This window comes from Mirounga leonina, unplaced genomic scaffold, assembly GCF_011800145.1.
Source record: "Mirounga leonina isolate KUSES-001 unplaced genomic scaffold, KU_Mleo_1.0 Mir_128, whole genome shotgun sequence".
Lineage (NCBI taxonomy): Eukaryota > Metazoa > Chordata > Mammalia > Carnivora > Phocidae > Mirounga > Mirounga leonina.
The window spans coordinates 8,720,559-8,743,408 of record NW_023270320.1 but is presented as its reverse complement, the minus strand read 5'-3'; the positions used below and the strand labels follow the sequence as shown (position 1 = coordinate 8,743,408).

Below are 22,850 nucleotides of genomic sequence, written 5' to 3'. Positions count from 1 at the left end.
TATGAGAGGTTGGGAAGAAGGCAGAATAGTTTGAGTTAAAAAAAAAAAAAGAAAACTTATTGAGGCGTAGGGAAAGAGTCTGTGTTTCATAAATTGCATTAAATATTTGCTATGTAAGATTCCGATTGTTGTTCTGCATTCAGTGGGTGCAGTGCATTCCCTATCTAATTAAATAACCATATGGAGACAAGCCACATTTCTGTAAACAAAAGCAAAGAACCCAGCTCTTTTGTGCTGTGTTAGATTATGTAACTTGGTTTCCCTCCTATGGCTTTCTGCTCCGACTTGCATATTGCCGTGGACGAGTATGCTTACAGACACTGAGTGGATTTTAAAGAGCTATTTCTAAGGTGCCTTGCTCATTTAAATATTACAGAGAGAGGGGCTCTGGAATACTGTAAAATCTCCTATGGTTAATAACTGCTTGCCTATTAAAGGCAATGGTTTTGGGATCTGGCCAGCAGGAAATCCATTGTATATCATCCTACTGCTTTGCAGGATGACCATGTGCCTGGTGTATGGTATAAGCATTTGCTACGTGTTTATTGAATAAATAAATGCTTCACAGCATGTGTTCCTGGGCTTTGACCTAACAAAATTATACTAACATACATATGGGTAGTAAATAGTAAAAACACATTACAAGCAACAATTCCATATCATGAGGGCTCTGGGTTGAAAATAAGAGTCGTAATCACAAAATTGAAATACAAATATTAGGATAATAAGCTTGGGAATGGAAGTCCTAGAGATCATAATTATAAATATCTTTCTTTTGTTTGCTGTTCTTTATCCAGGCAGTGGAAGTGGTGGCATACTGTATTTATGTAACATTTGGGCATTTACTGTGTATTTTTTATATATATTATCTCACTTTAATGTCACAAACCGCTGACTAATAAATTTCAGTTGCTCATTTTTATGAATGAGAAAATTGGAACCTCGTAGTTAAGTTACTCACCAAAGTTCACAGAGGTAACCCAGAGTTTAAGTCAGATTATTTGTTTCTAAAGTTCTTCACTCTTGCCAGATTTAGTCTTTGATTAATGGCAGAATTATTGGTTGGACATTGAAACAAATAGGAATGTTTTGTTCCAGTGAGAGTACAAGCATACTTTGGAGATAGAAGAGGAAAATAAGGGGCTCCTGGGTGGCTCAATTGTTAAGCATCTGCCTTTGGCTCGGGTCATGATCCCAGGGTCTGGCATCAAGCCCTGCATCGGGCTCTCTGCTCAGGGGGAAGCCTGCTTCTCTCTCTCCCACTCCCCCCGCTTATATTCCCTCTCTCGCTGTCTCTCACTCTGTCAAATAAATAAATAAAAAATCTTTAAAAAAAAAAAAAGGAAAATAAAAAGAAGAAATGTGTTTCAAAGTACTCTTGTGGGTAAAAAGTGTGAAAATAATTTGGGATTTCTCAAAACCTGTTAAAGCTCAACTCCATTTGTACTCTAACGCTGTGCAATGCCAACATATTTTGCCGATAGCCCAGGGTCTTATGAATCCCACTTTGGAATGACTCTGGCCTCCAGTGTGCCCAATCCTGTTACAGACTTAACAGATCAACCAGTGGAATAGTGGCAGTTTTGCATGGTTAAACATGATAGAATGGCATTGCCCTGATGCCAGTCTCTTTCTTTCTGAGGTTCACTGTTTCCTGTAATACTCCTTGCTATTTTTTTTAAGATTTATTTCATTATTTTTATTTTTATTTTATTTTTTTAAAGATTTTATTTATTTATTTGACAGAGAGAGATACAGCGAGAGAGGGAACACAAGCAGGGAGGAGTGGGCGAGGGAGAAGCAGGCTTCCTGCCGAGCAGGGAGCCCGATGTGGGACTCGATCCCAGGACCCTGGGATCATGACCTGAGCCGAAGGCAGACGCTTAACGACTGAGCCACCCAGGCACCCCTATTTCGTTATTTTTAGAGAGAGAACAAGGGTGTGTGCCTGAGCACAGGGGCAGGGGCCAAGGGAGAAGAAGTTTAAGCAGACTTACCGCTGAGTGTGGGGCCCAACATGGGGCTCAATCTCAGGACCCTGAGGTCATGACCTGAGCTGAAACCAGGAGTCTGATGCTTAAGGGACTGCACCACCCAGGCACCCCTACTCCTTGTTATTTTTAATTGGAGTTTCAGTAGTTAAATATTCCTGCTCAGAGATGAAACAATTTCCAAATGAAATATTGAAAAAGCTTTCTCATTTTATTTTCAAACACATATTCTTCAACTTCGTTGTTTTCTTTTTTTTTTTTTAAAGATTTTATTTATTTATTTGAGACAGAGAGAATGAGATACAGAGAGCATGAGAGGGGGGAGGGTCAGAGGGAGAAGCAGACTCCCCGCCGAGCAGGGAGCCCGATGCAGGACTCGATCCCGGGACTCCAGGATCATGACCTGAGCTGAAGGCAGTCACTTAACCAACTGAGCTACCCAGGCGCCCGAACTTCGTTGTTTTCTAACTTTAGTGAAGATACCTATTTTCAAACACGTATTCTTCAACTTCGTTGTTTTCTAACTTTAGTGAAGATACCTAGTCATTTGATCATAATTAGTTGAGTACTTTCTGTGTTCTTCTCTCAAGAATATTTTCTCAAGACCTTGTCTAGGATGTGCCCATAATATACCTGAAATCACAGTCCAACTAATGGGGTAACTGTGTGAGTGATCTTTAAGATGAATATTATACTTAATTGTAGGCTGTGAGGTACCACACAGGTAATGTATCATTTTATATCTTTTTTTGGTTTTATGAACTGCATGCTACTGCCATAAGGCACTCACTAAATTACTGCACCAGACTTCGAAGGGTCCATTCATCTGAACTAAAATGGAATTGTGAGGTGATTGGAGTCAGAGTTCTTTCAAATTCTGAGCCCCATTGACTAGCTGGATCACCTTAGACAAGGCACAGAATCGAAGCATTTCCTCAAATGCAAACAGGATACTGTGCCCACCACAGAGAGTTGATACGGAGCTTAAGTGACTTAATCCACACAGAAGGTGTATCACCATAATCTGTAATCATTCAATACCTAGCTGCTCTTACTTTACTGTGTGATATCCTAGTTTCCTTGGTTTTTAGCTGTCCAAAATCAGTGACACTGAGAGCATTGAATTTAATAAAATGAAGCTTGGAGCCCTGGCTTTGTTGAAGAAGGAAGATCTAGTTGTATCAGTGAGGAATATCTTCTTCAGAAACAACAGAAAATCTGAGTGTTAGTAGCTTAAATAAGTAAAGATTTAAAAAAAATTGTCTGGAGGTAGATGCTCTGTGGTGTTATTTCAGCCTCTGTGTTGTCTGCTCCTCTGGGACTTTTTTTCCTCTTGATCTTCCCTAGTTAAGGCAGGGACAAAAGGGAGAAGGGACAGAACCTACCAGACCTGTTTCCTTTATCAGGAAAATGAAAGCTTTCTCAGGAATCTCTGCTTATGACTCATTGGCTAGATGGCTGTCACGTGACTGTTCCTGCCTGCAAAAGAGTAAACTGAGTCCATGACTTCTCCAGCCTCTATTGTAAAAGCAAGTATGGGAAAAGGCAGTTGACTGGGTCATATAGTTGCCAGCATTCATCACACCAGGTTTAAAACTTTTCTTTGAATTAGAAAGCAGGGGCAGATGTATTGAGGTCAGTAGGTACATTTACCCTGAAGCCCAGAAGTATTCAGGCAGGCTTCCATAAAACCATTTATTAAAGTAAATTGCCCTCCACCCCCAACACCTCCAAAGAAGAGGATTTGTTGGCAAATTCTAAGCCCCTGAAAAGTACTCAAGTCACTTCCTTTCTTTCAGTCACATCCCTTTTGCTTTGATGAATCCCCTGAGAATTTCCTGAGCAATTACGTTCTAAGCCAGAAGGTGGGGTTGAGCCCAGCGGGCTTCCTTGGGGCAAAATGGAGGTAGGTGACTCCCAGCCTTGTGGGGTAAGGAAGGGGTATCATCCTGGAGGTCAGCCTGTAGGGAGAACCCAGCCTTCTTGCAGCACCAAAGCCATCTGAAGGGCAGGGCATTATTGTAATGCGAACTTGATCCTGAGCCCATGGTGAAACCTAGGGGAGGGGAAGTGGGACTAGGGGAACAGTGTTAGGTAAATACCACTCCCAACACTTCACTATACAAAACAAAAAACAAAACAAACAAAAACAACAAAAAACAAAAATCAAACCAAAACAAGCAAACAAAAAAATCACTTATTTCATTTCTTTGTTGGAAGGATACAAATAAATGGTAATATGTATGCAAATATACCTATGATCTCACCTTCCCACTGCCACCCTTGATAAATTGATTTTTTCCTTTGTTCCTTGTTTTCATGGATCCTGGCCCTTTTTGTATACATATATGACTCTGACATGTCTTCAGTAATAATTAAGATGTAATGTTACAATTTGCCTCTCCCCCAGCACCTCCTCTGAGCATTAGGATTGACTGATTCTTTTTTTTTTCCTGATAAGGATCTATTTATTTTTTTATTATGTTATGTTAATCACCATGCATTACATCTTTAGTTTTTGATGTAGTGTTCCATGATTCATTGTCTGCGTATAACACCCAGTGCTCCATTCAGTACGTGCCCTCTTTTTTTTTTTTTTAAAGATTTTATTTATTTATTTGAGAGAAAGAGAGAGAGACAGAGAAACAGCATGAGAGGGGAGAGGGTCAGAGGGAGAAGCAGGCTCCCTGCCGAGCCAGGAGCCCGATGTGGGACTCGATCCCAGGACTCCGGGATCATGACCTGAGCCGAAGGCAGTCGCTTAACCAACTGAGCCACCCAGGCGCCCAGTACGTGCCCTCTTTAATACCCATCACTGGGCTAACCCACCCCCCCACCCCCCTCCCCTCTAGAACCCTCACTTTGTTCTCAGAGTCCATCATCTCTCACGGTTCATCTCCCCCTCCGATTTCCCCCCCTTCATTCTTCCCTTCCTGCTATCTTCTTCTTCTTCTTCTTTCTTCTTCTTTTTTTTTTAAACATATAATGTATTATTTGTTTCAGAGGTACAGGTCTGTGCTTCAACAGAGGATTGACTGATTCTTAATGGAGGTCCTTGAGATAGTCAGGACACTTACCCACCTACTTTTCTTTTTCTTTTTTTTTCCTAAAGATTTTTATTTATTTGAGAGAGAGAATGAGATAGAGAGAGAGAACATGAGACGGGGGAGGGTCAGAGGGAGAAGGAGACTCCCCGCCCAGCAGGGAGCCCGATGCGGGACTCGATCCCGGGACTCCAGGATCATGACCTGAGCTGAAGGCAGTCGCTTAACCAACTGAGCCACCCAGGCGCCCCCCCCCCCTACTTTTCTATTCCACTCTTCTGCTCTGTTTCAGGTGAAAGCTGAACTTGTTACTTTATTTAAAGGGTATTTATTAAAATAGCAGGAGAGTAGCCTAATTGCTTTTAGATCTCTGTTTTGTGAATTGGATGGTTTAAACTTGATTTGTGATCTAATGCCTTTGTCATTTTATTGATTCTGAATAAATGTGGCCTTACTATTTATTTAGGGTTAGTTATGATGCTCCTTGCCCCTGTTTTAGTAGTTACTTTGGACATTGCTGCATTGTTACTAGTTAAGCAAAATTCATCCTTCGGAATGTATGTCTGTGGCTATTCATTCAGGCTACCGCCTTATGGTTTGGATATTCTTTATCAGGTGACCCTTTTCTGCAGCAGTGAATTACTTTGGACAGAACTCAAGCCTGTGATGGGAGTGTGAGCTGTTTGATGTCCATATAAAATCTTTTAATACCTTTGTCATTTCCTCTAATGCATGGATTTACAAAAGCCTGAGGGGACTTAGTATTTATTGAAGATGAAAATTGGCATGAGCAGTCAGTAACAAAATGAATTAATATATGATCTATTTTATGAAGTCCATTGTAAATGTAATTTAAAACATTTAAAAAAAAAACCCTCTGAGATTCTGTCCTGAAACCCTTCTTATTCCATATGGCATATACACGTTTTATTTTCTGAGTGACTGTGTTGGTACTTTTATGACATAAATTGTTTATTCTCTTGCTATTTAGGGCATTTGCTTTCTGATGAATTTTTGGTACATCCAGTTATGTATGAGCTGACTTTTCTATTACAAATGCATTTTAAAGCTTATAGTATCTTTTTTTTTTTAAGATTTTATTTATTTATTTGACAGAGAGAGACACAGCGAGAGAGGGAACACAAGCAGGGGGAGTGGGAGAGGGAGAAGCAGGCTTCTCGCAGAGCAGGGAGCCCGATGTGGGACTCGATCCCAGGACCCTGGGATCATGACCTGAGCTGAAGGCAGACGCTTAATGATTGAGCCACACAGGCGCTCCTGAAGCTATAGTATTTTAAACTCTTTGTTGTGTGAGATTTCCCCCCTTATGTTGATGTATTTAGTGGAAAAAACTAGTTTGGAGATTCAAACTCTTGTTTAATTCATTGTGGGGGCACGAGTGGTGCTCGTGTGTTCCCACTGGCAAGGCATGTTTTTCATAACTCACTTCCTTTTATTTCCTAGAATTAGAGGCAACCATACCTCTTGTGCCCTAGTCCCTCCCTCTTGATTTGCATTTGAGAATGCCCCAAGTCTTAAAATATTACCCCCTAATATTGTGGCTTAGGTTTACCTTTGACGGTGCTTACTTGATATAGCTGATTGGCTTAAGTGTGAATAGTAAGAGGCTCAGTTGTTTGTTCTGAATGACACTGAAGGGGCACAGAGAACCAGGTGAAATCACAGGACGCATCCTGTCTGTCACCTAGGCTTGCGCCGGATGAACTGGGTTGTTCTTCCAGGGCTTTCGCTAGGTTCCTTTCCCAGCTTCCTCCTGGAGATTGGTTTGCTTTGAATATGAATAATCCTTTTCAGGGCATAGTTGATCTCAGTACTGTGAAATTCTTGCTTTCTTTGTTCGTTCTTTGGAGTGGCCATGGAAGGCACACTTGTTCCTTCTGGTCATTTCCACAGTGCTTAGTGTTCAGACCTTGCTCCCCTTGACTTTGCCGTAGTTTCCCAGGACTTAAGTCCTTGCTAAGTGTAGTGAAGAGGTAGTGAAGCAAAATCTTGGCTTCTGCTTTTCCCTTTTTATTTTGCTTCTCTCTACTCATCAGTTCCCTAAATTTAGGGGAGAATCATGTCCATTTTTTATCTTTGAAGAAACATAAATATAGGTCCCAAAGTAAAAGCTCACGGCTATTTTAGGGATTCGTTTTAGTTTGTCACCTTGGAAGTGAGATTCGCAGTATATCGAGGGGGAATGTTGGGGGCAGAGAATAGAGCTGTGGGCCAGTGGAACAAATGTACATTCCTTTTAGAAGGTTCAGTAAGTTGGTAGGTTTTGGAGAAAACTCTTTCTAAGGTAGAATATTAGCCAGCCTCCAGTTTCAGAGGTAGAGAAGGCAGACGATTTGGAATTTTTTTCACATGTCTTAAGACTAAGTACCCTCCAACAACATGGTCATTATCCACACTCAGTTATGGCAGAACAAAAGCTATTTCCACCATTATTTCAAAGTTTTGAGGCAGCTCGGGGCCTCATTGAACCCCTTGAGGTAACCACTCACCAAACTGAATCTTAAGTTCATCCTCTCATCCCCCAGATGTTGTCTCTGTTCTTTCAGCAAAGACCTGCAGACTCAAAAGTGTGGTTTGAGGATGTCTCCTATTTATTATTTTCCCTTGTCTCATGACCCTGAAGGTGTGTCCAGCTAGAAGTACCATATTATACTAGTTCAGCCTCTAGAAGAGAATTCATCTGCATAGGTTGTATCGATAGGATGCAGTATTTTTCAGCACAGATTCTTAGAGCTGGTGTGGGTTACGCTTTGCATCCTGATGCATGTGCTGTTGATGTAGGCAGTGTTCTCATGGCCTCTTTGATTTTGCAGGAACTGACAATGGCGAAGCCCTTCCTGAGTCCATCCCCTCAGCTCCTGGGACGTTGCCTCATTTCATAGAGGAGCCAGATGATGCTTATATCATCAAGAGCAACCCCATTGCACTGAGGTGCAAAGCAAGGCCAGCCATGCAGATATTCTTTAAATGCAATGGCGAGTGGGTCCACCAAAATGAGCATGTCTCCGAAGAGAGTCTGGATGAGAGTTCAGGTAAGAATGTGAAGCCATTCTTATATCCTCCCCTGGTATCCTCACATTGTCGTATGGCTGGGAAAAACTATGTGAGCCACCCACCAGTGATTTATTTGAATGAGGTCATAATAACATCATCCAGGAATATTAGGTGCTATCGTATGCTTATTTTTTTTAATTTAAATTCAATTAGCCAACGTGTAGTACATCATTAGTTTCAGATGTAGTGTTCAACAACTCGTCAGTTTTGTATAACACCCAGTGCTCTTCCCATCACGTGCCTTCCTTAATGCCCATCACCAGTTACCCTATCCCCCACCCACCTCCCCTCCAGCAACCCTCAGTTTGTTTCCTAGAGTTAAGAGTCTCTCATGGTTTTCTTCCCTGTCTGATGACTTCCCATTCAGTTTTCACTCCCTTCCCCTATGGTCCTCTGCCCTGTTTCTTATCATATGTTTAAATGACTCTACAGCTCCTTTGCTAGCCTATTCTAGGAGGGTAAAGGGGCATTTTTATCTCCCTGCTCTATATAACTTCAGCATCCAATTTTGTATGGAAGTTAATATTCTTACTGGAAATAAAACCTACAAGTCACTGCTTTCATTTTCTCCATTCTAAATATTTTGGAAGGCAAATATTCCACTGAGCACCTCTTTAAGCAATATAATTTCAGTTTATTTAGTCTTTCCTCCTAGATCTTATTCTTGTATACGTCATTCTCCGTGGTCGGTGGTTTCTGAGTCTCCTTTAAGTTCTTTTGATTACTGTGTAATGGCAGAGCCCAAATTTGATTGTCAAATTTGAATAGGATCTCCAGTATGAAAGAATTTAGGGACCATCTTTATTAATATGGCTGATTTGGTCTATGAGTGGGGGATGATGAGAATAATGACCATATTGGTTAGTGTTTATTGAGCACTTACTATGTACCAGGTCTCATCTAAGCATTTAACAGACCTTATAGACCTTCCTATCTCACTGTCCTTCCAACAGTCCTCTGGGATAAATGACACTATCATTACCTTCTTATAGATTAGGAAACTGAGACTCAGAGATATTAAGTAAACCACGGATTTGTCCTGATCTGAAAGCAAGATCATTTGACTTAAAACTTGCAAAATTTAGGGGTGCCTGTGTGGCTCAGTCAGGTTAAGCATCTGGCTCTTGATTTTGGCTCAGGTCATGATCTCAGGGTCATGGAATTGAGACCCAAGCTCAGCAAGCAGTCTGCTTCTTCTCCCTCTGCTCTTCCCCCTGCTTGTGTGTGCGCGCACTCTCTCTCTCTCTCTCTCAAATAATAAATAGATTTAAAAAAAAAACTTGCAGAATTTATAACTTGTTAAATTTTAGTGTGTAACAGAAACAGTATATGCTTTTGAACTTTGGCTCCTCAGACTAACTGAAAATTTAGCTTCACCCTAAAACCAGTGTGCTATCACCCTAGATCATTGCTCTTATTAGTCCCCATTCACTGTCTAGATAACAGAGTTCAAATATGTCAAAAAGCCTGAGTATAATTTGGAAGTTTCAAATCAGCTTAATTTATTAACTATATGCCACTGCTACTCAATGCTAAAGGCCTTGCAGAGTGTTCAAAGAATGGTAAGATGCAAACAGCGATCTCTAGGACTTTACACCTATTGATAGGTAGAAGTCCAGTATACCCATAAGTGCACTTATCCTATGGAGGATTAAAAAAAAAAAAGATTATGCCCAATTAGGATTATCAGGAAAAGTGTGGAATCCATAGCATTTGAAAGGGACGTCTATGACTACTTAATTCAAATTAAGTAACTGAATTAATTTATTAATTGATGCTACACTAAATGGGAGAGAGAGAGGGATCTCTCTGGCTTGGAGGTCAACATTAGCAAATGAAAGAAAGCTTAATATCTGTTCAGCAGGAAGTTTGATTTGGTTGAAATAGAAAATGGATGTGGAAACTGGCAAATTCAGTTCAATCAAGGGCTCAAAAGGCCTCAAATAGGAAGTGAGGGGTTCCTTACTTAATTTTATGAATCTTGGTGGTAGTGGGGATTGATTATATTGACATATGGGAATGCAGTGTCTGGAGCTCTGCTTCAAGGAGCGAATCTGGTGCAAGTGTTTGGGAAGGTAAGAAGAAATGAGAATGGATGAGTTAGGAGACTTTGATATTTCAGTTGAGGGAAGGAAAGGTCTGCCTCTAGAGTGGTGGCCACAAAAATAAGAACTACATTTCTGGTATGAGAAGCACTTTAACAAATCAGACTGAATAGCTGACGGAATGAATGAATGAATAAATGAATGGAGAATATGGAGGAATAACAATCCCAACAGAAGCAGAAGGGGGATGCTATTGATGTAAGTAATTATATCAGCAAGGAGAGAAGGCTGAGATCATTGGACAAGCTGAATTTGAAATATTTATGGGATATAAGGAAGAGGTGTAGATCTGGAGTTTGTAGAGCTCCAAGATAGAAGAGTCAGTTTGGTAGTCATCAGGAAAGGATGAAGCCATGAAGACAAAGGAGTTGTCAAGAGAGAATGGGTAATATGAAAAGGAAATGGATCCAGAGCGCTACTTCCTTAGGAGTCAGGAGGAGGAATATCAGCTGCCAGCAAGGAAGCAAGCAGAAAAGAGTATGCTCTCTTCCAAAGCAAAAAAGTGAAACTTGTTTCAAAAAGATCTTTGGGCAATACTCTGTTTCTTCCTGGGAATCGATAAAGAAGAACGCAAAGAACTAAACCTATATAAATAGTGCTAAACATTATACAGTTCTGAACTCATTTGGGATTGCATTATGGATGCATAACTTCAGAAGGTAAAGAAACACCTAAAACCTTATCACAATTCCCTGTTGCAGTTTGGAACTGGTATGAGGAAGGGAAAAAAAAAAGTGCCTGTTTTCGAGATGTTCTTCAGACCAAAACATGCTCAGAATTGTGGAATTTAAATGTCAGAACTGGAAGGGACCTTAGTGATAACCTAACAGGCCTGTTTTACACAATAAAAATCTTAAATTCCAAGAGCTACAACTAGTTTATGGCATAGCTACTTCTAGAACCCAGATATCCTGGGGCACCTGGCTGGCTCAGTTGGTAGAGTGTGCAACTCTTAATCTTGGGGTTGAGTTTGAGTCCCACATTGGGTGTAGAGATTACTTAAAAATAAAATCTTATTTTTTTAAAGATTTTATTCATTTGAGAGAGGTGGAGACAGAGACAGAAAGAGCACAATTGGGGAGAGACAAAGGGAGAGGGAGAAGCAGGATCCCCCACTGAGCTGGGAGCCTGACCTGGGGCTCGATCCCAGGACCTGGAGATCATGACCTGAGCTGAAGGCAGATGCTTAACCATCTGAGCCACCCAGGCACCCCTAAAAATAAAATCTTAAAGAAAAACAAAATAGAACCCAGATCTCTACTCTCTACTTTACATATGGTTTCCTGTTCTCCTTCCTAGTCAGAATATTGACAAATTCCCTTACTGATGTAAGGATGTGTTTCAGCACATGGCTCCTCATTTTCCATCCTGAGCCTGTTTCATATTTCTGTTTCCCAAGTGTATAATCCCATAGCTATTCCATTGGGATTTCTTTATCCCTCATCATTTCTGCCATCTCTGTGAGGGCTAATCCTTTATTCTAGGTCATGTTTCTGGCACTGTTAGGCAAGAGTTTATAGCAACTGAAGACAGAGATATACATTACAGGTATAGTATCCTTCTTAAAAAAAAAAAAAGGATTTGGCATAATCAAGGCAAAGGAGGAAGACAAATCAAATCTTGGTGTCACCAAAGTTTCTGCTTTTGTGCTCCCAGGGTTGGGATCTTGTATACTCCTTGTGTTGGGAGAGACTGAGTCACAAACAAAGCAGCCCCATTTATCTTGGTGTGAAAACTTCAAAGGAAGTCTCTGAAATCTGGGAGAGGACAACAAAGGGAACAGCATTTGCCATGTGGGCAAAAGCCTGTAAAACAATGGGAGAATATGAAAGGCTTATATATCTTATATTCAATTAGTCCAACTGGAAAGGACTCAAGTACCAGTGGCTCAGTGAGGCTCTGTGTTTTATTGTCAGATGTTTCTGGCTTAGATTTTGTCCAGTAATGAACTCAAAATGGCAGAATTCCATTGGGTAAACTCTAAATGAAAGCTAGGAAGAACACTGAAAAATGGCCAGATATTTTTTTATACCACTCCTAGGAAATCCTATATCCATTCTCATAGAAAGACCTCTTGATAAGTAGTGCAAGCCAATTTAACACTATGCCCTCTTGTAATTTTGCAATGTTCTGTTTTGCTATTGCTTCCCCCTTTTAATTCCCCTAGCATTGCTAGGCAACTCCATGTCTTGCAGATAGCAGCGCTGATTACATTCTCTGTTTCCATGTAAAAGTCTCCCCTCTCCACTTAAAAAAAAAAAAAAAAAGGAAAAAGAACAAAAAAGACCAATAAAAGTCACAAATTTCAAAGGAACTGGGAAGAACAAAAATTCATAACTGACAAAACCAGAAGAGATTATATACCAATTTTTTGTTGAGAAAGAATTTAAATTTTAGCAGCTACCTTTTTGAAAAGAATTTAATCAGCCCAACCTTTTCTTCCAAGTCATTTTGATTGAATCAATAGGAAAAAAAAATGTGTCTCTCCCTAAACAGTTTTCTTCTGTACATAATGAAAATCTCTGTCTACTGCACACTGCAATTATGTTTCCTAAGGTCTGTATTAATAGAGGAATAGTGGAAAATGGAGCAAGATGAGTGGAGATGGTGTACGCCAAACCAATACATAAGTGCAATTAAGGCTGGAAACAAAATGGCCTCCGGTATTGAAAAATAGATGCATTACCTCCCTTGGGTTCTTCAATGCCAAGCTCAAGCACAGGGCTTGACTTAATGGCTTTGGATTGGGTCTGCAAAATAACTCCTGCCAGTCCAGTAGGAGGGAAGGATGCCAAGAGGCCAAGGACAGCAGGACCACATTTGAGCAGAGATAGAGAATTGTCTGTGTTCTTTTAGGAAGTTGGTCGTAACTGCTTATGTATCTTCGGCCAACATATTCTCTATTTCAGCACTCCCAGAGAATTTTTATATTCTTATTGCTTAACGTTTTTTTCCTTCAGAGTACTAATGGGAAATGCATAAGACCTGGGAGTGTTTGGAGGAGACACAGAATCTTTTGTATTTCCAAATTGGAAGCAATAAGTCCTTGCAGTTGTTAAAGGCTGCAAACTGACTTTGGTCTTTCTGGTAATTTGGCCCCGTCATCTAAGAGTTCAAATAAGAAGAATAGATTGTTTGTTTTCACGCAATTTAGCTTGGAAAACCCAGAGCTAGAGTTCTTTCCTGCAAAAGGCACAATTTATTTGACATGAGTTACTGTGTTTGCACAGACATGGCTATACCTCTTAGTAATGTACACTTTCAGTTCTGTGCACAAGCCAAGGGGTCCTCTTTCACTTGTTCTGCCTCATTTCATTTGGAAATATGGGAACTCTTCTTCCTGGTGTTTTTCCTCTGTTAACATCTGGAGTTGAGATGTAATCCCAACCTGGGGAATCGCGCCCCTGAGAAACAGGCAGAGGGTTCAGTACCAGAGAAATTGAGAGATTTAATGTAACAAACAGGCAGACGCACACACAAACACACCCCGAAAAAAAAAAAAAAAAACTAACAACAAGAACCAGTAAAACCCATCCTTGGCAATCAAGGTAATGTAGCCTGTGGGAAGCTTGAGTTATCAATAAGCTAAACCACTTCTTTATTGTTCAATAAAAACAGGAGTTCCCTTAACAACGCTCCATGGCTCTTATCTTATTCTACCTTGGAGATATTGAACTCTAATGAGTGAAATAATGCGTATTCCGATGTGTTATGGGAAAAGTCTCAACTCCGGTAAACTAATATTTTTCTTCTTAAGGAATATCATTTCAGGGCTTTCATTGTGTGTGATTTTTTTTTTAAACAACTGGAGTCCCTCTCTGGGGATAAAAGGTTAATGGATTGTGTTGAGCAAAGGGAGAAGAGTAGAAATAAAAATGTATTAAATCTTTGAAGTTTGTATCCAAGAATTTTGCTGTGCTAGTGATGGGGATTTGGATATAGTTTCTTTCCAGAAAACCATTAATTTGAAGTTACCTTCGATGAGTCACAAATCACCAAGGTACATTTGGGAAGCATATATTTTAGTTCACGTAACACAGAAAGAATCAATCTCTCAGGTGTTCCATTGACAGTTTGTGGGTTTAAAACTCACTTTTATAGAAATGTTCTTCCATCCCACCCCAGATTTCATCTTGTTCATCACTCTGCTTCTCAGAGAGGGCTGACCTATTCTTAAAAGGTTTTCAGGAAAATAGTATGAATTCTTTCCATAAACTTGTGACAGAATATGAAGACCTTGTTTCTTGTGTCCAGTTTAACCTTAGCTACAAAAAGTTGGAGACTGTTTACACTCACTCCATCCTTAGCAGAGACGGAAAGCAGCTCGCCATTTATGTAATTTTTAATAACAGTTCCTGATAGGGACCAGAGATTTGTTGAAAACACTAAATTTTTTACCAGTGCCTTTGGACTTTTCCCATTTTTTTCTATTCATACAACACTCAGAAGTATGTTTTAAGTAGGAATGATAAGAATCTAAAAGAAAACCTGAAGACAGTAGTGGTTAAGAGCATGGGTAATCAGTGTTAGAGGGCACCATGTTTGTTTGAAATCTGGCTCTCTCTTTGCAGACTCTTTTTGTACATATGTTACCCATCTGCCTTCTACCTCAGTTTCCCCAAGTGTAAAAGAGCCATAATTTTATCTACCTCAAGGAACTGCTATGAGGATTACAGAGTCTGAGGGCTTGGCGTCTAGCAAGTTGGTCAATCAAGGTTAGCCTTCAAAAGGATAAGTCTAAAATGGCTTATTATTCCTTTTTTTTTTTTTTTTTAAGTGGAGCAAGTGACTGTTGATTACGCCTCCAAAAACAAATAGAAAATTGTGAACTTTTATAATTCCAAAAAGACAAAAGAGCTGATAATATTAAGAGGCAAATGTCGGTCTTTCAGAGAGGAACTTATTCCTGGCTTGCGATTCATTGCTTCAGTTTGCATTCAGGCTTTATGTTATTCTCCAAGCCAATGCTAGCACTGTGGGAGGTAGAAGTTGTATGATACAGACCCTGACCTCAAGGCATGATCTACTCACAACAGGTAATTTGAGTGACTGCTGGAAAGGAAAGTCACTGGTGGGACGGCAAGGTTGGAAATCATGACTGTTGCCCACAAAGCTGTGAGTGTGATGTCTGAGTGAGTCATTCAGGGTAATAACCCTACTGTGTCTACTCCGGGCTCTTGAATTTCCCTCTCTCTGCTATCAGACAGCACTATCAAGTTAATTTGCTTTCCTCTGCCAGACACCTCTGTGCTGATTAATTCTAATCTCTGGTGTGGAAGAAACTGGAGAGCTTGAGTGTATTCTGAGTTTCTGTACTTAACACTGAACTTGTGGTGCTTCTGAGGAATACGTGGAGTAGTTATTATCTTGGGGAAACTAAAGAGTATTCATTAGGCATCGTGCACATTCAAAGGATTACTATTTTTTTTATTAAAATACATTTTAATCTTGTTGCTAGGATGAAGTGGCAAAAGACATTTAGCCCTAATTAAGCATCTGCCAGTAAAATGAAATATGGTCCTACCTTTTATTTTTTTTTAAGATTTTATTTATTTATTTGACAGAGAGATAGCGAGAGAGGAAACACAAGCAGGGGGAGTGGGAGAGGGAGAAGCAGGCTTCCCTCTGAGCAGGGAGCCTGATGCGGGGCTCAATTCCAGGACCCTGGGACCGTGACCCAAGCTGAAGGCAGTCGCTTAATGACTGAGCCACCCAGGTGCCGCTGGTCCTACCTTTTAATTATCTACATTTAACTTCCTATTTTCAATAGTGTGTTGGCCTGAAGATATCTTATCTAAGTCCCCAAAGAAATGGAGGCACACTTCCGTGGAAATGCTTCTCAGACTTTTGAGACTTCAAATACGTGTCCCGATTCAGGTGTCCTTACGAGAGCCTTGCTTTAGATGTCATCCTAACTAGGTAAGGGGAGAGACTTCAAGTCGCCGGTGGAATGAAGCTCCTGTTGCTTTGAAGAGGTAGGAAGCCACTCCCATGTGGTCCTGAGCCATCTGCACTCCCGTCATGGCGGTTTTCATGCCGCATTGTTGGGGCAGGTTGAGAGGTCTCCTGCAATAGCCTGTAAGCTCCTTCAGGGCAAGAATCTTGAGCATCTAATCTTAAAAAAAAGGGAGGGGGGCGAGAGCGGGGTGCACCTGCATTGCCTCAGTCAGTTAAGCATCTGCCTTCAGCTCTGGTCATGATCCTGAGTTCCTCATCGGGCTCCCTGCTCGGCGGGGAGTCTGCTTCTCCCTCTCCTCCCCGCTTGTGCTCTCTCACGCGATCTCTGTCACTATCTCTCAGATAAATAAATGAAATCTTTAAAAAAAAGAACCTTGAGCATCTACTTTGTCATGGTCTCCTCAGCCCCTAGCAGAGTGGCAGGCACGTTTGATGCGCTGGGTTATTGTTTTCAAATAATGTATGTTGCAAACTGTGTAACATCTTTGATGTATTTCCTATGATGTGGGACCTGCAGCAGGATAAGAATAGAAACAACAATAATGTGGTGTTAGGATGAAATAAGGTCATGCATGTGATGGCACTAATAAAGTAAAGGGCTATAGAATGGTAGAATAATCAGTAATGATAATAGCAATGTTATTCAAAATACGGGGAAGCTTCTCATTGTGGAAGCCTGTTTTCGAGGCTCCAGCCCTGGATGAAGAAGAGGCACATGAAAAGCATTCCCTTCTAGAAGTGGTGGATCCCTTCCTCCAGCAGAATGGTTGTTTTCTGTCTTCTCAGGAGACTGTGGAGTAAGGACGGACTGTCTCAGAGCCAAATACAGACATCAGAGGGGACTGAGACACCTTGGCAAATGATGGTTCATCAGAGCAGGCTCCTGAATGGTTGCTTTTCAGGAGGAGTTTGATTTTTTCTTTTCCTCTCCCGAAGAAATGAGGAAGGCCCTATGCTACTCATGAAGCTATACTGGAAAGAGTTTTTTGGAGCTTTGTTTACGGAAAGCAATTCTCTTGGTAAATCCCCAACTGCGAAACATTACGACGTGGAAAACAAAGCACGGGGTTGGTCAAACGCTGAGCTACCCTGGCCCAGGGTAAGGGCCACAGAGCCTCGGATGAGAAAACAATTCACCAAAACTGGTTTGCTAGTTTCTGACTTTGTCCGGGTGGTTTTGGGATATGAACAGTATCTCCGAGGAGGAAGAGGGATCCTTAACCTCCCGTCTTGAATCTAGTCTTATCCAGTGTAGTTAAGCCAAGCATCCGGCTACAGAGGGACCTCCAAACGATTGAAGGACAGGAAGCTGTGAGGGGTGGCAAGCATCGGAGAGCTGGGTCGAATTCCTCCCTAAGTGCCCATCACTAGGTGTATGTGAGAGCAGGCTGGCAACCCTCACGACAGCAGGATGCTGCCCCTGGGCTTTGTGGAAGTGTGATAATGAGCAGTAGATAAAAGGCGTGGGACAGCTCTTAGGCACCGGGCTGCAGTTGGCATGGTGCTGAATGTTCTTTCTTTTCTACGCAACAAGTTAAGACTAAGGCTATAGAGCCCTTTTATTAAAAGTTGGCCAGGAATAAATGATTTTCCTTCTTTTTCTCGCAACATCTCCCTTCCCGCTGTCTTCTGTATTTCTCTTCTTGCAGCGCTAAAGCGCATACCTTCAATTAGTTTGAAAATTCTGTAACTTTTAGTCTCCCAACAGGATTAGACCTGCTAAGAGTAACTAGTGTTTTCTATCTGATAAATAAGGGGATTACAGCAATAACTGCTGTCAGCATTTTTCTCATTTAAACAAATAAAGCTGACAAATGATGAAGCTCTTTGCTGCTCTGTTATGTTTAGTACATGCAGAGCAATTATTCATCTGCTGCCAACATTAGTCTCCATACAGCGGAACCATCCAACAGCGTAGAAAGCTTATTAGCATATCAGTCCCATAGTCATATTTTTATATTCTGGAAGACTCTAGTCCATAACAAAGGCCGACGGTTATAATTTACACAATAATTTAAAGGGTTGGACTTTTCCGTGCTTATTAGAGTTACCCAAGTTATCAGGTACAGTGGTACTCTTATTTATGTGACGTCATCTTCTGTTTGCCTGGGATTTTTGCTCCTCGCTAGCATTTCCTACGAACAAGTTAGCTGCCTTCTCTGGAGATGCCGGAGGGGATGGCCATCTCTGCAACACTGTTGGATGAACCACAGTGGAGGGGAGTGGGTGGAGTTTCCTTAAATAGAGCTGTCTCCGTGGATGTTTGTCATGCGCACACTTGTGTGCGTGTGTGTGTGTGTGTGTGTATGTGTATTACTAGACAGCTGTAATGGAGATTTGAGAGGGAATACACTACTTAAAAATTTTTTATTCAATAGAATGATTTCTTGTTATGGTAGAGATAAGTATAATAGATAGAAAGTATTCATGGTTTTCCAGGAGTTCTCTTAGAGGGAATGATTTGACAAGACTGAAGGCTTCCTGTCGGAAGAAGGCCTAATCCAGACAGATAGTGTATTTGGGGGTGTGGGGGTGGTGATGTCACTTGTGGCCTTTTAAAGAAGCCTGCCACCCCGATGCTCCCTGCAGGGAAAATATACTGTGTTTAGAAATAGGTGGTTTATATTCACTTGGCTTCTCCAGTCCCCTGGGAGAGCGTCTGTGAAGGACTTGTAACTGAGCCGTCCTAACGCTGAAACTGTGACTTCAACATCGGGCTTTCACCTGCAGTTAGTCTAAAGGAGGGGGGTAAAGTCAGGTAGGACCTTCACGGTGACGGTCCGTGGTCTACAGTTTATGCTTCCCAAAACAAATATGCAGCTGTCTGTCTCTGTGTCCGTGTGTCCATGTTTAGTTTCTGTATTTGATGCTCTGACATCTTGGGGTCTTGCTGCCCCTGGAGGGACTGTCCTGCCAGAGGGCTGGCTGATTCCCAGAGAAAGCCAACAATAGGCTTGTGAGAGTGCCTTTCATGTGCAAACCAGCCAATCCAGAGCCCATCCCCCTAGCCTCTTCTTTTATTAAGCTCTTGGACTGCGGGGTAATAGGCCCCTATGCTTGCATCAGAACCAGGAACCTGACAACTAGGGACAGCCATTATGTCCCAGAGCCCACTGAAATTATTCAAACTAGTCAATTCTAAGCCTGTTTACCTGGCCACTTTCCGTGGAAACCACAGTAAAGGCTCTTGCCCCATTTTCCCCATACCCCTCTGCCTCCTAGCATCCCCCAGGTGGTCCTGCATGGTGTGTTGTGCCTGTTGTTTCTAGTGCTTTCTGAGTGTAAAGGTCTCCTTTCAGGACAGGTGTTTCTGTTTCGTGTGCATCTTACCATACCTCAGTAAAACAAATCCTGGGTGTACTCTTAAAACACCATGGTGCCTAGATGAAATCATAGCAAGTTTTGACGTTTGGATGTGGAAACTCCCTATGTCATAAGCTTGATCATCCTGAACCATTTTGTGGTGGTGTTTGTCTCCATTTCCAGTCTAGAGGAAGCTGATAACTTAGATGTCCTCATAAGATGGATAAAGAATAAATACATAGAATAGAATTGAATAGGCCCACCTTAGCTTGAACACATTTCTAGATTTTTTTTAAATTTTATTATGTTATGTTAATCACCATACAGTACATCATTAGTTTTTGATGCAGTGTTCCACGATTCATTGTTTGCGCATAACACCCAGTGCTCCCTGCAGAACGTGCCCTCTTTAATACCCATCACTAGGCTCGCCCATCCTCCCACCCCCCTCCCCTCTAGAACCCTCAGTTTGTTTTTCAGAGTCCATCGTCTCTCATGGTTCTTCTCCCCCTCCGATTTCCCCCCCTTCATTTTTCCCTTCCTACCACATTTCTAGATTTTTAAAAATTTATTTGAAGGGGGGTACACCTGGGTGGCTCCGTCATTAAGCATCTGCCTTCGGCTCAGGTCATGATCCCAGGGTCCTGGGACTGAGCCCCGCATCGGGCTCCCTGCTCAGCGGGGAGCCTGCTTCTCCCTCTCCCACTCCCCCTGCTTGTGTTCCCTCTCTGGCGGTCTCTCTCTTTCTGTCAAATAAATAAATAAAATCTTTAAAAGAAAAAAAGAGAGAGAGAGAGTACAAGCAAGTGGGAGAGGAACAGAGGGACAAGCAGACCTCTTAAGCTTATAATTGAATGCTTCTCTGAGAGACCCCTGATTCCTAAATGGTGGGCATATTCTGTCTCAGTAGGTCCCTTGGTCCTGTGACAGGATCTCTGACACCTGGATGCATTGATTTGGTGTTCTCTCTCTTCCCTTCCACTAGTCAAAGTAAATCATACACCATTTGCTTCAAATCAAAGAGAAAAATAGAACATAAGCCCTCTGCTCTACAGCCCAGTTCCTTACTTTTGTTTATTTCAACTTATTTTCAAATCCCCAGCATGTGTGGCCGAGCTCTGGTCTGCTTTCTGTCCTAACCATTCCTGTTTTGTCCGGTGGCTTAATTTTGATTCTCCTTGTCTCTTTCACCTGCCAACCCCACCTCCTCCTAACCCTTATCCTCCCACTCAGACTTTGTATTTCTTTAAGTGCAAAGACGAAAACACCACCGTCCATCAAAACCCCTCTGAGGCTTCTTTCCTCTTCAGTGTGGCGCACAGCTTTGGGGACACCCACATCTCTGCCAGGGAAAAAAGTGTATACTTCTGCCCTGGCCCAAACAGGGAAACGTGGATTATCAACTGTCATCAAGATGATTTTCTGTATGTGGTCCCTCTTCAAAATTGAGAGAATGTAACTCCAGTTGCACACTGGTGATTTATGTGGTCATAAAACTCTCTTTCATCACACACTGTAAGTAACATGCTATGGACTGGGGAGAAGGAAATGTCTTCCCAGCCTTGACTAATCCGACACCTCTGTTCTTGTTCTTTAAATGCTCTCACCACCCAAGATAGAATCCCATTCCACCTCCTCCCTCAGGAGCCCCTGGCTCATTTAGTTATACTGATGATTCTGTCCCGTGAATTTCTTTTGAATTTAAAGGAAAAAGCATAATCATGCACTTAATATTTCTTTAAATGGTCCCTGCGTTAGTCTTATTTGCATAATGAAGTGTAAGCACCTAAAATACAGGGACAGAATTTTAGTTTTTGAGACGGACCTGCGCATGGTGCTGGTTTTGCTGGAAGACAGATCTAGGTTCAAACCGCAGATCTTCCATTATCAGACCATGTAACTGTGGACAAAAGAATTCATCTCTCTAAGACGGTTTTTCTGTGTGCATAGTAGGGATGCGATAGTTTTTCCTGCATCAGTGTGTTGTGAAAACGTAGTGAGTGAGTAGATTAAAGGCTTATCGTGATGCTAAGTACATAAGTGGAATTCAGTAGGCATGACCCCTTTTTCTCCCACACCACCTGTCCCAGAGCAAGGCACAGCCTCAGCATGTAGGGTGGACGGAGCGTGCCCTCGGACTGTCAGGGCTGCTATATGGCTCATGATGATTGAACTGACATGGCTAGCGAGGAGTGTCCTCTTTCATCCTTGGCACTCTGTGCAAGGTGACCTTTCTTCCCAAAGAAAGGAAGGCTGATAGTCCTTGGTCAGGGGTTTGGAAGAAACTCACACTCCCTTTAAGAAAAACCCAGCACATTTTCTGTTAGGAGGATGCAAAGTAATGAATAATAATAATAAACATTAAGAGGTGGCTGTCTTAGTTTTATCTTATTTTGCAGATGCCTCAGCTCCTCTTTCAATAAGAGCCTCTCCTTCCTTTCCTTCCAGATGGCCACGGCCAGAGGAGCTTTCCTGGGCTCTCTTGTCAGGGCTTTGAGACTAACGTAGTTCAATTTGTCTGCATCGCATTTGTTGTCTGAAGCTTTTGAAGCCAAGGCTTGGCCTTTCCTCGGTTTTCCTGCCTGTTCACACATGATCATGGTTCCCTCTTTCTCCTAAGCCACACTGCTAGACCCTTGCCCACGGCCATATCCAGGGGGAGGGCCATTTAGAACCACCTGGAACTACGTCTCTGGGGTCCGTGTGTTGAGGCCTCTTTACCTTCTAGAACCCCAGAAGTTAATTGTGATACTGCATTCCTCATAGTAGGTTTTACCCCAAGGAAGACCAAGAAAGAGCACCAATCAAGGTCCTGTGAAAATTATACTGTATTGCAGCCATGTTGGTGGGCAATACTTAACACTCATGCTTTCCAGCCTACTCAGCTGTTGGAATTTAATTGGCAGCAATATATTATTGCCAGAGTAATTAAAACCTCGCCTTGATTAAAAACAGAATTGTTTAATTAACAAGAAAAGGTTTGTCGCCTTACCTTCCTGTTTGAAAAATACAAGTGGCCTTAGTGGATCTGCTCTGTCTCCCCATCAGGCTTGAAGGTCCGGGAGGTGTTTATCAACGTCACCAGACAGCAGGTAGAGGACTTCCACGGGCCCGAGGACTTCTGGTGCCAGTGTGTGGCCTGGAGCCACCTGGGGACCTCCAAAAGCAGGAAGGCCTCCGTGCGCATAGCTTGTGAGTACATGAGGGGGGATGGTCTCGTCCGGTAGGAATGCAGGCCAGAGTTCAGTAGAGCCCAAGAGGGGCTTGGGATGCGCCGGGTGCTTCTGTAGACTCGAGACCAACGGACATCAAGAAACTATCACAACCATCTCTGTCGCTGCTAAATTTACTGTTTTAAAGTTGTATTTTAAGTG

At 41.9% G+C, this 22,850-nt stretch overlaps 1 protein-coding gene across 1 annotated transcript in view; it reads left to right on the top strand.

Annotated features, from left to right (window-relative positions):
• Window positions 1-22,850, top strand: part of UNC5D (unc-5 netrin receptor D) — a 559,949-nt gene that overhangs the window by 325,332 nt on the left and 211,767 nt on the right. Inside the window, exons 2-3 of the mRNA XM_035004059.1 lie at window positions 7,870-8,088; window positions 22,525-22,668. Of these exons, the coding sequence (XP_034859950.1) occupies window positions 7,870-8,088; window positions 22,525-22,668 (363 nt within the window). The remainder of the gene's footprint in view (window positions 1-7,869; window positions 8,089-22,524; window positions 22,669-22,850) is intronic.